Source organism: Gymnodraco acuticeps, unplaced genomic scaffold, assembly GCF_902827175.1.
Source record: "Gymnodraco acuticeps unplaced genomic scaffold, fGymAcu1.1, whole genome shotgun sequence".
Lineage (NCBI taxonomy): Eukaryota > Metazoa > Chordata > Actinopteri > Perciformes > Bathydraconidae > Gymnodraco > Gymnodraco acuticeps.
Window position 1 is genome coordinate 212,265 of NW_022990145.1, and position 16,349 is coordinate 228,613.

Sequence of the window (16,349 nt, forward strand, 5' to 3'; positions counted from 1 at the left end):
AGCGCTGGCAACGAGTATGTCGTCGAGGTAAACAAACACAAACGGCAGGTCCCGCAGCACCGAATCCATCAGGCGCTGGAACGTCTGAGCGGCATTCTTGAGTCCAAAAGGCATCCGCAGGAACTCAAAAAGTCCAAAAGGCGTTATCACTGCTGTCTTGGGAATGTCCAGGGGGTGCATGGGCACCTGGTGGTATCCACGCACCAGGTCCACCTTGGAAAACACCCCCGTACCGGCCAGATGCGCCGAAAAGTCCTGAATGTGCGGCACAGGATAGCAGTCAGGCGTAGTGGCGTCGTTGAGTCGGCGGTAATCCCCGCACGGGCGGAACCCGCCGTTCGATTTGGGAACGACGTGCAGGGGGGAAGCCCAAGGACTGTCGGAGCGGCGGACAATGCCCAGGCGCTCCATGGTTGCGAACTCCGCCCTCGCTACAGCCAGCTTAGAAGGGTTCAACCGCCGGGCCCTGGCGTAGACAGGAGGCCCCCCGGTAGTGACGTGGTGTTCCACGCCATGCTTAGTGGTAAGCGCAGAGAAGGTGGGTAGCGACAGGTCTGGAAACTCGGCCAACAGTCTGAGAAACGTGTCTGCACCTGACAGTGTGCACACGAGGGAAGAAAAACGTTAAGGCATCAACTAAACGCCTATTCTTAACGTCCACTAAGAGTCCATGAGCACACAAAAAATCCGCTCCGAGGAGGGGAAAAGAAATGTCCGCTGTCACAAAATCCCAGCTGAAACGCTGTCCTCCGATGCACAAACACATAGGCCTCACGCCGTACGTGCGAATGGGACTGCCGTTAGCCGTCGTCAATCGCGGTCCGTGCCCCCCACGGGCGACATCTTCACTCAACGCTGGAACTACGCTCCGTTGAGCGCCCGTGTCACACAGAAACAAGCTCCCCGAAACGCTGTCGCTGACGAAGAGGAGCCTGCACGTGCCGCCGACGCTCAGAGCCACTACTGAGCGCCGGCCCCTCCGTTTCCCGGGGGTTTGTAGCTGCACGGAGCGATGCATCTCTTCGCCCTTGTCCCGAAACGTGCGTGGTAAACGCACTCTCCGGCGTCTCCACGCCGGTTAGCCACAGCCGTGTCCGGCCTCCGCCACGCTTTCTTGCCTGCCGTGGGCCGCTGAGCGTCGCGGCTTACGTCTCTGCCCCGGGCTGTTGCGTAGCCAGGAAAAAACGATCCGCTTCCTCAGCCAAAGCACGGGGCTCCGTGACAGGCGTGTTGGCCAGCGCCGTCTGTACCCGGGGAGGCAAGTGACGCAGGAAAATCTCCGTGAATAAAATCCGGGGACCTTCCCCCCCTAGCAGATTTAGCATTTTCTCCATTAGCTGGGATGGCTTGCTGTCTCCTAGGCCTTGAATGTCAAGTATCTGGCGGGCCCTCTCCTTAGCAGATAAGCTAAATGTCTTAAGGAGAAGGGCCTTAAGGCGAGACACGGCAGGCAAAAACATCGTTTTTCAAGTACAGGTCAATTTTGAGATTTTGTGCTATTTTGATTCCATAACATGTTTTCTTTCAGGGTTTTGGAAGGAAAACGTACAAAATACACATTTAAGTGTTTATTTTACTATAGTTTGTCTATTTGCGTCTGTAGATTTCTCCTAAATTCACCAAAAGTTAGCATTCTAACGTAACATAAAGTACCGCGACCGCTGTGTGCACCATGTCAACAGAGGTATCGCTGGAAAGCTGTGTCTCTCCTGCACAATCTCATCGGATCCAAATATGGTCATTTCCTTTGTATCAGCAACCAATCGTGAAAGCACAAAGGGGTCTTAAACCAAGAAACGAAATCTCATTGGCTGGTGTCAATTTATGACAACGTGATTCGTTCAGATGCGTCACACTGCAAAAACTGAAATCTTACTAAGATGAAATATCTTAAATCAAGACAAAATATGCTTATATTTTGTCTGCCAAGATATTTCCTCTTACAAAGAAGTTTTTGCTGTAGTGAATTTCACTTCCATTAAGTGTTTTTTTACTTCATTATCTTAATGAGGTTTTATTACTTGTTTTTGAGATTTTAATACTGATTCTGAGTAAATTAATGTTTAAATTGAGAAATACCATAATTCTAAAGATATTAGATCAACACTGATAAGTAGAAAACTGCTTTTTCAAAGTCAGAATATCTTATTGCAAGCATCCTATCCTTTTTCATCTCTTAACATATTAAAAACAGATAAGGACCAAATGAAATTCATTGTTTTATTGTCGCTCTAAAACCCAGTACATCAATTAAGTATGTCCATATATGAAATGCAGTATACAGAAATAACAGCACCAGCCAAGTCAAACTACTGCATTAAGAACATTCTTTTCAGCATGTATTATTCTTCAGCAAGCTAAAGTGATTGAGCAATATGTGCAAACATCTCATTTGAAAAGTTAAAGTAGGTAACATTATTCAGGCCAAGGGCATTTAGCAAACATAAACAGCATTGTGATAAACACCTAAATGGCTGATAACATGTTATGTAATTAACATTTAAAACAACCTGAAAGAAAGACCCAGTATTATACAAAGATACAGATGATTTAGGTACACTGCAAACTATAATGCAAAACGCATCTGGAATCCAAACAGCTAACATTTGAATCTGCTAATAACATATCCTAAGTCAGGACCTTAGTCCTACATTTAAACCTGCTAAGTTTGCTTTAAATGTTTCAACATCATCATATCAAAGGAACACGCTATGAGTCATTTGAACTGTTGTGTAATTCCATTACATCCCCAAGATAGTATTTCACTTGTACATAGGTTTGGCCCTTTCTGCTGATTGTGTAATAAGAGGTAAAATCAACCAGCTTTTCAGCATCCACTAACTCAGTGGCCTGTGCAAGGTGTGGGACCTCAACTTGATAAGCCATAACATTTCTATCAAAGCATATGGACTGAAAAGGCTGATATTCCAAACAATAAAGCTTAGAATCAACAAGAAATATGCTTTTGACAAGTCCAAATTCGGGTGTATTACCATTTAGTACATTGGCAAGGATCAAGGACTTCTCAGTAATGTATTTATTACCATTTATCACAAGCCATTTCACTGATACAGCATGGTTAATTTCACTGAAACCTAGGAAGTCCCTCAATTTCCCATGTAAATATTGTAGATCTCTAACCTCAGATACAGGACCCATCTCCTTTTCATTTGAAAAAATTGGGTGCTTGGAAGGGTCAACATTTTGGCAGCTTTCATATATTTGGTTCTGATTAATCAAAGACTTGCATACATTTTTAAAATTGAGCTTGGAGGCCCATTGCTTAAATAAACAATGCTTAGACTCGAACCGCATACACATATGTCTGACCATGGGACCCAATGATTCTATCTGTGATGGCAAATGTATCATGTAATGCTGCTTAGGTGTAACATTGTGGTCTGGAAAAAGCTCCTTCCAATGCTTCAAATGACTTTCAATCAGTAACTTTAACCTTGACACAGTTGCAATGGTAAGAACAGGTGCAAACACTATTTGAACAATCTCTATTAAGTCCATTATCAACTGCACATATGCATTGACATTCAAATGTTCCAAAACAAATGGCAATATCCTCAACAGGACAAGCATTTGCCCTGATGACTGCCTTAGTTTACCATCAGTTGACATCAGTGTACTCGGAGAAATTGGGGATGGTCGATCTCTAACATCTAGAGGCGAATAAGGGAAACCAAGAATAGCTGAATTCACAGAGTCCAGATTTAACTCTCCTGACTGAACAAGATGATTCAAAACACATTTAATTTCCAGAGGAGCTATACCCTCAAGAATGACATGCATAATGTCTTGCGGGGTTTGCCGAATAATATCAAAGGATGGGAAGTCAACTAACTTGCTCCTTCGATTGATCCCATATGTTGTTCTAAGGCTGTTGCGAAGCAAGTCTGTGTTAGCCTTTTCTATTTCATCACACTGTCTGACATGATTCTCCAATGTTCTTTTAATATATGCATCCTCGTTGAATTGTGACTGCATGTCCTCAAAAGAACACTCACAGTGTCTGCACTTACTGTAAGCAAAGCCCACTCCTTCTTTGAACCCTGCGAGTTCATGCTGTGCCAGGGTGTCACCACAGAGAGAAACCATAGCACCATGTATTGTTTTCTCCCCGTTAATAGTTTGAATTTTAACACCACTGTACAATGCATCCATGTCTTCCTTTATTCTATTCAATATTACATCTACACCAGATTGACGGAGGTCTGCTGATTTAGCCATCGCAAGTAGCCTAATAGCAGCCAGCTTAGACCTGTATTTTGGATTTATATTTCCTAGGGTGTAGTACACCATTAACAACTTGTTCTTTGATGAAAAGGATCCTAGTGGATTACAGATCTCTATTTCGTCTGTATACAGAATAATCTGCAGTGCATTTGGTTTCTCTGAAAATAAGGGATGAGATTTTAAAAGAGAACCATCAACAAGGTCATGAAGAAAACCTTCACTGCACCTCTGGGGTACCTCTTCAATCATAGTCAAAATCCTCGGATGTAATAGGAACTGCTCTACACTTTTGACTAATGGTACATAATAAAATAATTTGTCTTTGATGACAAAATCTGTTGATCCTCCACGTTTCTTCCTGCATATGGTTCGAGCAATTGGAATTTCCTCTGCATCCACACAACAAAACTGCTTCCTAATAACACTGTTCTGGCGAAATGTTGTTGAAACGTTAGCAAAGGGGTCAATGAAACTGTCAAATATATCCATTGCATCTTTTCCAAGTTGATTGGTTGTACTTCCTGAATTCTTCTTTAGAACTTCCTTCATCTGCGTCCTGAGGTTGTCCAATAGTGATGATTGATACTGCTGTACCCCAGCAACAATGTCATTCATGCCTTTCTGAAAATGAGAGATTGAAAGCGATGTGATCAATCTTTGATGTTGGTAAACATTATCATGATCACTGTAGCTTTATGTGATATACAGTTTTGCTTATGACATAGACACAACAGTAAAGTGGATAACAAAGCACTAAAACTGAACTCGGCCATCAGTGAACCACTATTAACTGCTAACTGTGTACAGTAGGTAGCCAAATACTGTGCTCTGTTCTCAAAGAAAAACTAGGTCTAACTTAATATATGGCTACACTGTGTCTGGTTATAAATTGTAATAAAATATGGGAAATCCCTTACTGGGTTAGTCAGAGTGAATGGCTTGAATTTCTGGATAATAAATGCTCATTTGCATTTCTTTGTCGCACACAAAATATTTCCTGTTAATATGTTCTGAGAAGCAGATCACACATGGCATAATGCTTTTAGTCCAAAAAGGTTACATAGGAAGCATTTTACCTGTGACAGACGATGCTTGGATCGGGCATTGATAACAAAGGCAGTGGCATGTGTTGTCAGATCCTACAATACAAAATGTAGTAACTTGACATTTGCAGGTATAACATTACTCAATGTGACAGAAATATATAATCTTTAAATGTATGCACATCTGATGATAAAAAACTGGTGACATGTGGTGAGCAAAGATAGATAATTTAATATTTTGTAACTCTGACCAAAACATATCAAACATTAGTACTCCAACAAGACAATAAGCCATTCTAACTCTTTATGTGTTCATTTAGTTTTGCTAGTACAGCACATAGAAATACATCTTCACATATACCTCTAGGTTTTATGAATCATTTGGTGAATTTAAATGAAATATTTCAACATAATATTGATATATAAATGATATGCTAGGCCAATATTAGCCACTACTATATCGGCCTGACCTTTATTTAGCAGCCCTTAATTTTCAGTAGATAGTCAACAACAAAGAAAACATACTTGGTGCACTGTGACAGCTCCATCTTGGTCGATGCCCATTTGCTCTTCAACTGAGTCAGGTGTGTGAAGGTTCTGATCCTCGCTGCTGGAGTCGGCTGGAAGCTGATCGGGTTGAATGTTGTCCTGTGTACAACATATCAAAGAAACAAGATTGTTTGAAATTGTAAAAAATTAAAAAATTAGCTTCACTAAAAGAGCAATTTAAATATGTAATTCCTTTCTATCTAAGATTATTTTCACATTAAACAAACTTTGGGGGGTAAGAGTTATTTCAGCAACAATTATTAACTGTAAGCCGTAGCACTTTATCCATTGTCTGGGTAACACTCTTTATTACATTTTTTCAGTCCAGAAAACAAAACCATGAAACTTTTTTTTCTAATCAAATCTGAAAATCTATTTATTTTTGTTTTAAGTTTAATAGTGGGTAAAGAATTTGAGATTTATTTCTGATTTGCTAAAACTGTGAATTCAACAAATCATGTGCAGATCCTGACAATGATGCATGCACCTTGCAGGATATTGCAGAGTGAAAAAGTGGAAAACCATAATTTTTGTGATTTACAGTTTTAGTAACTGTGGCCGAACACCAACGTAATGCATATTTTTAACGGTTTTTTCATCCCCACAAAAACACTACATAGCTAACTGCTGAATTAAAAATATATGGTTGACAGATGCCGCCTGCTTGTAGCCTAGCAGATTCATTAGTTAATGCTAAGGGATTTATAATAACTAAATGTGGCTGATCAGTATTGGCTAACGCTATCTGTAGCATCACAAAATGTACGAAACTAACCCTGTATCCGAGTGGCCACGTGGCCCAAACACTGTAGCTAACAATCTTAGCTGAATTAGCAGACGTTACTTACTTTTTGCTGCGGTCCTTGGGTTTCCTCCTGTCGGTTTTCATCTCCACGTGTGGCGTCGCCAGGTCTGGTGTCTTCAAGAAGATGTTGAAAGTGTCTTCTCTTTACATGATGGTAGAATGAGTTGTACACTCTATATTCCTCAGTGCATCCATCAATGCCACAGAGCAACCTGAAGTCAGAGCTGCGACTGTGCAGTCGATTAATATGGCTCAATAATAATTTCAGTGAAAAAGTTATAAAAAACGCAGCAGATAACGCACCGCCAAAGCATCGTGAAATCTTCCAAAAGTTAACTATATTAAAACGTTTCTGCAGCAGGCCATGTACACGTTGGGGAAAATAACTAATGAAGTGGGTTTATCACATTCTCTAGCTGTATGGGGGAGGCCGGTGAGTCGTCTTCCTATATATATATATATACACGTCATAATAATGCCTGGGAATAACTTGTGGAATGATGTGCATCTAGAAACAGATGTTTGAAATGTTACCTATGACCGCATCAGTTATTAATATTCCTAATATTTGCAACATATAAAATATCTCTGTCACCCCTCTTTAAGAAATGGTACCTTCCAATGGGAACCGCGAAGAGGGTCCGTTAAGGGCGTGTGTTAGGTCAGGTGCACCTAGCTTCAGGACGTTGCTGGCTAGCTTTCCTTCAGGCAGAAGACTGAACCTCTGCAAGTGATTGAACATTAAAACTACGCCATGGATGAAAATGGAAGAGATATCACATGCTTGGATCCTATAGCAACTGCAGCATTAAAAGGTAATGTAATTTTGTATTTTATACTGCACCTCTCCAGCAAGCTTTACATTATTTGAATCGGTTGGACTTAGCTAGGCTGGCTACATATCTAGTTAACTTAGCTAATATCTACTGTAAGCTGTTAATAACTGCACAATCGACCAATCGTGGTTAACATTTTAGTTGATACTGTTTTATTGCCAGAAATAATGTCAAGAAGCAAATGAGCCTTCCACAACTGACAGTAAAGTATTTAGCATAGCCATCTTTGGCGCCCTTCTTTGTTGTACACTAGCATAGCCATCTTTGGCGCCCTTCTTTGTTGTACACTAGCATAGCCATCTTTGGCGCCCTTCTTTGTTGTACACTAGCATAGCCATCTTTGGCGCCCTTCTTTGTTGTACACTAGCATAGCCATCTTTGGCGCCCTTCTTTGTTGTACACTAGCATAGCCATCTTTGGCGCCCTTCTTTGTTGTACACTAGCATAGCCATCTTTGGCGCCCTTCTTTGTTGTACACTAGCATAGCCATCTTTGGCGCCCTTCTTTGTTGTACACTAGCATAGCCATCTTTGGCGCCCTTCTTTGTTGTACACTAGCATAGCCATCTTTGGCGCCCTTCTTTGTTGTACACTAGCATAGCCATCTTTGGCGCCCTTCTTTGTTGTACACTAGCATAGCCATCTTTGGCGCCCTTCTTTGTTGTACACTAGCATAGCCATCTTTGGCGCCCTTCTTTGTTGTAGACAGCATTTACAAATGCGTTGTTGTATGATAGTGCAGTGCAGGCTATTGAAACTACACTGTCCTTTGGATATAAGCAGGCTTGGGACGTAAATTATGCTTATTTGAATAAAGATTTCAAGGTAAAGACACTGTTTTGAAAATAAGTTTAACTGTGTTTGCTCTTAAACATCAAGATTTGTTTTATTGTACTATAAAAGATGCTGAAAATGTATAACTTTTATAGCCTATGAGATTTTACACATTTGTGTTATGGATTTATCCTAACAACATGCCTCGTTTATTCATTTCCCTGGTGCCTTTTCATTTTCATTTGGCCAAAATAACTTTAACTCTGGATGAACCTATTGTAACAGCAATTTTTTCAATCAATTATAAGTAAGTGCAATACATTTTTTAATGTTAAAGAAAATCTTGTGAAGCCAGCCAGAAATGTACATTACTCTTTCATTTTATGTATTTAGATAAATATGTTATTAGTTGCTTTTTACCTTATTATTAACTGTGTGGTTAAATGTGTTTTCAGCTGCTAATATAAGCACAGACATGCTGCCCAGCCTCTCTAAGGAGGACTTGCGTGATCTCCTTCCCGGGCCTGAGCACTTCAGAAGAAGAAGAACCATTTGGAGACTCAATCATGATGAAAATGAGGTAATTCCAGATTCTAACATTTGAGGGACTTTAAACCTGTTACCAAGTAAGCCTTTCCTAGTCACCATGCAGTTATTTGAAGTGGAGTTTTTTGGTTGTGTTGATTTTTGTTGTTGTCACAGCGTAGTGCTCTTTTCATTGTAAATACCATTTTATATATATATATGCATCTTTTATACAGGGCCAGGAGACAGACCTGTGTAGACCGAGTACCTCCCATGGGACTTGTGATTTCAGCCCTATTCCTACCCCCAACCTTCCTTGTTTCCCTCCTCTTCCTCCTCTTCCTCCTCCTGCCCCAACCCCTCTCCATCCCCCGTCTTTTCTCCACCCTCCTTCTCCTCTCAAAGCCCACAACCCCAACATGGTGCCAGCAGAACCGTACAGCTTCCCAGTCCACTGTATGTTTTATACACAGACACAGAATTGGAGCAATCACGAAGCACCTTTTCTGAAAAGCAGCGTGCTGGAGAAGAAGGAGACTACGTCCTTTCCAAAGATCTTCGCTGTCGATTAATCAGGAATACAGTCACAAGCATGCTTTCCATTAAAAGAGCAGCTGGGGATGACTTTAACTATCCATGCAGCCGTGAACTCACTGTAATGGCGAAGCGTCTGCTTGAGTACTACCCAATGCTTCGGGACAGATCTCAAACCAGTAGAGCTGAGTGGGTATGTCACTATTCAAGTTTTCAACTCATGGTTCAGACAAAGCACTGCAATCATTTGCCTATCAAACTGGGAGTGATGTGTTTTATCCAGTTCAATAAGAGCTCTGTGCAACTGCTTGTATGGTGTATTTTGTTTGATACAAGTTTGTTTTATGTGAGTTATAACAGAACCTGTTGTATGTCTGTCTTGTAAGGAAACTGTGAAAAAGCAGCTTTTGAAAAGGGTCCAGAATGTGACAACCCCCAAAAAGAAGCAGGGTTCAACTCCTTCAAGAAAGAGGCCTAGGAGTTTAAGCTTTCAGAGCAGCCATGAGACGTACACTGATGAGACTGATGAATCCACCGCATCAACCTTGATCTTGGAGAGATCACCACCATCTCGATGCAGCACCCCGGAGGCTGAACAGTTATGTGGTAAGTACATCAATTGAAATAGTAGATAGTTAAATCTCTTCAAGAAAATTTAATAATATCAATAAGCCATTTTAGAACCCTTTTTTATTCAAGATTACTCATCTATGTTTGCCCTGTGTCAGTCACTATGGCTGTTTGTGTGTTAATGTCTCATTTCAACTTTAACATCAGAAATGAAAATAGTGGGGTTTATGTTTTCTAGCATCAGAAACTGAGAGCCCACAGACCCAGGCGAGACACTATAAGACTCTACAGGCGATGTATAAAACCAAGGCCAGACCGAACAAGATGGATGTTGCTCAGCTCCTGGACCTCGAAATCCAAGCGAGAAGGGCCTTCATTGACTCTGATGTTACAAAGGAGCAGGACAGGCCTTCCAAGATTCTTAAAGCTTATCCTTGCTTTGGAGAACTGGATCATGTAAGCAAATGTTGTACAACTATGCTTCCTAATTCAGATAACGTTAGACCAAATTTGAAATGAGAAATGGTGTGACAATTAAATCAGATCTGTCTCATTATTTATAAATGAATGACTCAAATATGCTTATTGAATACAAATATTTATTCTGCATAGATATATAAAAACCCTCCACTTATTTAAAAATAACTAATTTCACAAATGTTGCTTCTGATACACACAAACATTATTTTGTTAGTATTATTGGTCCACAATACGTATTTAAAAATAGTGTGTGCATAAGACATACATTTGCAGAAAAACACATGTTTCTATGTGCATATTTTTGTTAAGTGACCATTTAAATCACATTATACACATATTAATCTTTTTTTGGAAATTCAGTTATGAGACGAATCCTTTGGAAACCTTTGGAATGTAGATTTTAATATTTCTTCTACATATTTTCTCTCGTTGTCTTAGCTAATGGATGAACTACGGCGGGTCCTCAATCAAGGCAACTCCCACTTCTTAACGGAACTTAAGACCCGGTGGGGGACCTTTTGTGAGAGGGCACAGTTTTATGGAGTTTTCAAAAAGCTCATGAGGCCTCCGCAGCTTGACAAAGGTGATTATTATCTCTGACCATGTCTGTTTATTAACTGACTGCAGGAAACGGAATGACACTTTTTTTTTTCAACAGTAAAGCACTCAATTGCCATGATGAAGGCTTTACCAGAGATGTTCCCATCACCTATGGCCCCACCCAAGAAGTTAAGGCACGCAAGTGAGGCTCTGCTCCACGTCCTTGAGGTAAGAAAATGTATAAGAATTTTCTCATGTCGATACAAAGAGTGAAATGTTGTGATCATATTTGTTTCCCTTTTTGTGACGATTTCTTTGTCTGTTTTTGTGTCAGTCTGCAGAAGACCCAAACACCTTTCTTCAGACACGACCACTTTCCAGCCCTGTTGTCATCATCTGCGAAACCAACTGTATACTGGCCATTGGAACCATGCCCGTGCTCATCTTCCCAAAAGAGGACATTCATGAAAGCGTGATGTATCTCATGGCATGTTATTACACCTTTCACCTCACCTATCCTAAGTGCATTGCAACACTCCTGTCTGTGGTGCAGACAGAAGTCCTCTTGGACGCCATTCACGACCGTGACATGACTACTTCATACAAAAAGGCTATGGCCGACTGGAAAAAGTTCATAAGTGATTAGGGCACTTATATATGAGGGGCCGCTAGGGACAATATTCAGAAATACCGTTCACTTACACATGTGAAACACTCTCACACACACAACTGAAACCAAAATAATTTACAAACATATGTAAAAATCTCTCATATACACATATGAAACGCTCTCACACACATGACATCCAAAGTTATTCACATATGAAACGCACTCACACACACACACGTGAAACGTACTCACACACACACCTGAAACGCACTCGCATACACCTGAAACGCCCTCACACACACACACACACACACATGTGAAATGCTCTTACACACACATGAAATTGCATTTCATGTGTATATGAGTGCATTTCATGTGTGTGAGAGCGTTTCATATCTGTGGGAGAGCGTTTCGTGTGTGAGAGCGTTTCAGGTGTGAGTGCGTGCGTTTCACATGTGTGTGTGAATAACTTTGGATTTCATGTGTGTGAGAGCGTTTCATATGTGTATATGAGAGATTTTTAGATATGTTTGTAAATTATTTTGGTTTCAGTTGTGTGTGTGAGAGTGTTTCACATGTGTAAGTGAACGGTATTTCTGAATAATGTCCCTAGCGGCCCCTCATACTTATAGTCCTATTGAAAATTGTTCGCTGAGTCAAAAGTGTCATGAGATTTCACTTGTGTTGTATTTTACAGTGTTACATGTTCTCTTTTTTTTTCTAAAGACATATCTGATGACTGACCTTTACTACGCAGTTTGAAAACAATAAAAACATTAAAAGAAATCATTTGAGACTCATTTTTCTTTATGCAAGCAGTCAAAGTTTATATCTTGATAGGATTAAAGATTTTTGAAGGTTTTGTCTCTACGTTTCTTGGTATTTAGCCTTATTTTAAGAATAGCACCGAATGCTGAATTTAAGTAGATTTTTCTACATATTAAGAAAATAATTCTTAAATCTTATCTTGTATCTAGACAAATATACCTGTTTAAAGTGAAGCTGCACTGGATTTAAGAAATGTTGCCTAACATAAAATAGAATTTTGGGACAATAGCAGTAGAATATGCTGAATTCAAGCACATTTCCCTTATAATAAGATTATATTCCTTCCTTGCATCAATTCAAATGTACTTATTTTTGGTTTAAAAACACTCGTTTTAAGATATATGTAGATATTTTTAGGCTAGATATATTTACTTGTTTTAAGAAGGTCTTGGCAAGTGAATTTTTCTTGTTCTGTTGGCAGATAATTTTTCTTATATTAAGTAATATATTACTCATTTTATTATTTATTTTACTTGTTTTTTTAGGCTTAGTTTTTGCAGTGCACGTGGTGTGCCAAAACACTTCCTGGTTAGCTTTCAGCTAGAAATTGAAATCTCAAAATGCAAAAAGAACGGCGAAAAAAACGTTCACAGAGAAGACGACAACAATTGTCACTTGCACGAAGCAAGGTTATAAAAAAAAAAATGACCCTGAACATGAAATACCTTCACGGAGTGCGTCGATGCGCAAGCTGTCATCCAAAGAACAGGAGGGTTTAGCTAGCGCCTCACTGCAATCTTTAAAGGTCGTTTTCTCAAAATGAGTTTTTTCTCCTACTCTGAGTTCGAAATTTCAACTTCAGTAGCACGTACATTCACCAAACCTTCCAGTTATATTCCTATCAATATTATGAAGGCTTTTACAGAAGGGTTTGTCCATATATCATTCATAGCCTGAATTATACAACATTATATACCTAAAAACATGGCGAAAATGGATATTTTACGGCTGTTGACAGTATTTTCTGATTTATGGAGTGATAAAAAGAGATATCCAATATCCCTTCTGTAAAAGCCTTAGCTACTAATATGACTACAAAATGAAACAAGAATTTTGAATCTGGCTATATCCAAAGTTCAGATTTCGATTCCTGAAATGTGTTAAAATATGTGCATATTTAATGAGATAATGGGTAATTTGCATATTTAAACATGCTATTTCAGAAACTTGTAATACAAAAGACAATTGCCTTATTGTAAGTAATTAACTGGATACATTTCTAGCTGATACCTTTAAGTTAAACAAATTACCCTATTCACCTGGGGTGTCTCGCCTTAATCGCCTCATATTTGCCATGATGTGGGGGGGGGTCTGTGATGAATCCCACCAACCTGGACGACGTGGAGCTCCCCAGCGCTGCTACCACATGGTAGTATTTTAGGTCCCCGTCACGGACCTGTCGGCAGGCAAAATGTGCCTCCACGTGTGCGAACCATGCCTCCGCGGCGTGCTCCCAGAATTCCGGCAGCTTTATGAAAACATCGCGCTCAGCCATGTTCGTTAATTTTCCGGAAACTTTCTCGGAAAGTCAGGGTCACCAGTGTAGTGCCGTGAAAAGAGAGTCGGAGGCGGTGTATTAAGAATGGAGTTCCAATCTTTATTATCCATTACTTTCAGAGAGGTTAACACATGCACTGCTCTGCCTGATGAGCTAGCAGGAATGGCAGCTAAAGCTACAGGTGTTCCCCACTAAAGGGTCCGTGTGGCAACACAATAAGCAAGGTGAATTATGTCCAATAACGTGTCACCACAATACTCCAGTTGTAATCTCTCCATGTAGATACCAACAAATCTAGATATTGTACATTTATAAACACAGTTTTTTGTCCAGTTTCTGAAAAAATATAATGAAGCTCAACAATGTCAGTGACGACAGGCTGAGATAATCACCGCTGATTGGCTATTGCGAGACAACGTGACGCAAATGTATCGCTTGAGTTGAAGAAATTGAGCTCTCACGAATGACGTGGCAACACCGCCCAGAGTGATTTCACGACTTTTTGCATTGACTTTACATGTAATTCACCTTACATGTAAGCAGGTCAGCACATCAGTCTTGAATCGAAATAGTTACTTCTCTGATGTCCCACAAACGACAGCTAATGACATTAATCACAGTGTGTGTGAAGTGGAGTTACATTTACCTAACCAGCTTTGACACTAGTCTTCTCAACAGTAAATGTTGTTGCTGCTATCACCCCTCCTGTCACTCTCTGAATCCCATTTGATGTGTATTGCTGAGGCAGCGTGCTGATTGCCACATCTGCAGAAGTAAACAGATGTTCTCTTCTTAGACTAAACATCCTTGCACTAGACCAGGGGTCACCAATCTTTTTTAGGATGAGAGCTACTTTAAAAAAATAAAACAAGTCGTGAGCTACTATTACTCCTCTTTTTTTGTTTTTTGCAGTGTATATATTTAAAACATTATTATATGCTTACCTTTAACCTTTGTGTGCTGTTTGGGTCTGTGGGACCCATTTGCAGTGTTTACTAAAATAAAATGTATGCAATTTAATTATTTTAACCTGCTTTATTTGGGGGTGGACCTCACATGCTCTAGGGGGGTCCGGACCTAACCTCCTCTAGGGGGGTACGGCGGCATCCACCCCCGGGAAGATTTTTGTTTTTTAATGTTGAAGTGAAATGCATCAATCTGGTGCACTTTGAGCACAACATGAATTTATGGATACAGCTCTCAACACTCATATGAAAGGGAGATTTATACTTTTCAATAATCCAAACATCTTTAGAATATGATCACAACCAATAACAAATCATTTAAACTTGTTTATTCTTATCTAGTTAGCATTCTTTCTTTCTATTTATGCATATTTTACTAATCACTCCCCTTTTAAACTGTTTTTTGTTTTTTTACTGTCCTATAGGCTAGTAGCCTACACATTGGAATGATTTCTTACTTTATTTTTTACAACTAGGCTATATTAAATAGATAAAGGTGTGCTCTCTCTCTCTGTCTCGCTCGCTCACAGAGGCTGTATGCTCCTCCGTGACGATGACGGATTGCGTTAAAAAATAATAAACATATTTCTAAAGTGGAGGGGACATGTCCCCAGTGGAAATTACGTAATGCGTGTGTGTGCGTTAAGTGCAATAAATATATATATTTAAGTTGCAACACACACAGAGTAAAGCTCTGCCCCTCATGTGCTGTATAGGCTGGCACGACTAGGCTGTTCAATGGGGCTGATGTGTTGTGTAGATTCTGCCAGAAGGAAAATCACGGTCACACTCCTTATGAAGTGTGCGGTGAGGTGCCACTCCACATTGCTTTTCTTCCCGACTGCAACGCTGGTCCCGCAAATCAAGCAAGAACGTGATTGGTCGATATTCATTGTGGGGGGAGGAAGGGTGTTAGATAGATTTAGAGTTGTAGTAAGTAGATAGCGTTTGCTATGATTGATGTTTCGTTTATGCATAGGGTAGATTATTTTAATTACATTTCCTTTTTTGTTTTGTATATTTTTTACATTTTGGATTTGCTTGGCGAGCTATTTTTAGAACATGCCCCGCGGGCGACTCACGTTGCCCCTGCGGGCGACTAAGTGCCTGCGGGCACCGTGTTGGCTACCCCTGCACTAGACAATATCTAACTTAAACTTCAGGTGTAAACGAGATTGATAGTATTTTAAACATGAATAAATGTGATGGGCCGTATAAGATGGAAGCGATTACTAAAACGGTGCCCCAACAAACATTGATAACACATTTTGCTTGTCTGAGTATAAGTCTTATTTTCATGTATTTGTTGGTCTTTAATGTTTTTCTCCAAAACATATTATGATGCAATTAATTTACCTGTAGCATTTCTTTCTTCTACATTTGTAAATTGTTTTAGTAATCCTTTAACTGGAATATATTTTACAAATTTAGATCAGTTTAGTCATTAAAACATGAACTACCTGGATCTAGAGGAGTTTTCTACAAAAACTAAATTAATATAGTGTCCAGTCAAATTAGAGGTAATTGTCATTTACTGAATCAAACACA

General features: G+C 39.9%; 2 protein-coding genes across 3 annotated transcripts; one reads left to right on the plus strand and one right to left on the minus strand.

The window, feature by feature from the left end:
- Positions 1-2,206: 2,206 nt before the first annotated feature.
- LOC117546855 lies at positions 2,207-8,122 on the minus strand. 2 transcript variants are annotated; one of them, XM_034217215.1, is made up of 4 exons: positions 6,686-8,122; positions 5,814-5,936; positions 5,322-5,384; positions 2,207-4,866 (listed from the first exon to the last, which is right to left on the minus strand). In XM_034217215.1, exons 2-4 carry the CDS (start codon positions 5,850-5,852, stop codon positions 2,710-2,712), a joined length of 2,259 nt encoding a protein of 752 aa, XP_034073106.1. In that variant the 5' UTR covers positions 5,853-5,936; positions 6,686-8,122; the 3' UTR covers positions 2,207-2,709. The 2 variants fall into 2 exon arrangements, with proteins under 2 accessions (XP_034073106.1, XP_034073107.1); XM_034217216.1 differs by lacking the exon at positions 5,322-5,384.
- Positions 8,123-8,476: 354 nt separating this feature from the next.
- LOC117546856 lies at positions 8,477-11,603 on the plus strand. Its single transcript, XM_034217217.1, has 7 exons — positions 8,477-8,831; positions 9,013-9,503; positions 9,697-9,916; positions 10,119-10,336; positions 10,799-10,943; positions 11,019-11,128; positions 11,235-11,603. The coding sequence occupies exons 2-7, from the start codon at positions 9,369-9,371 to the stop codon at positions 11,544-11,546; spliced, it is 1,140 nt and encodes a 379-aa protein (XP_034073108.1). The 5' UTR covers positions 8,477-8,831; positions 9,013-9,368; the 3' UTR covers positions 11,547-11,603.
- Positions 11,604-16,349: the final 4,746 nt, after the last annotated feature.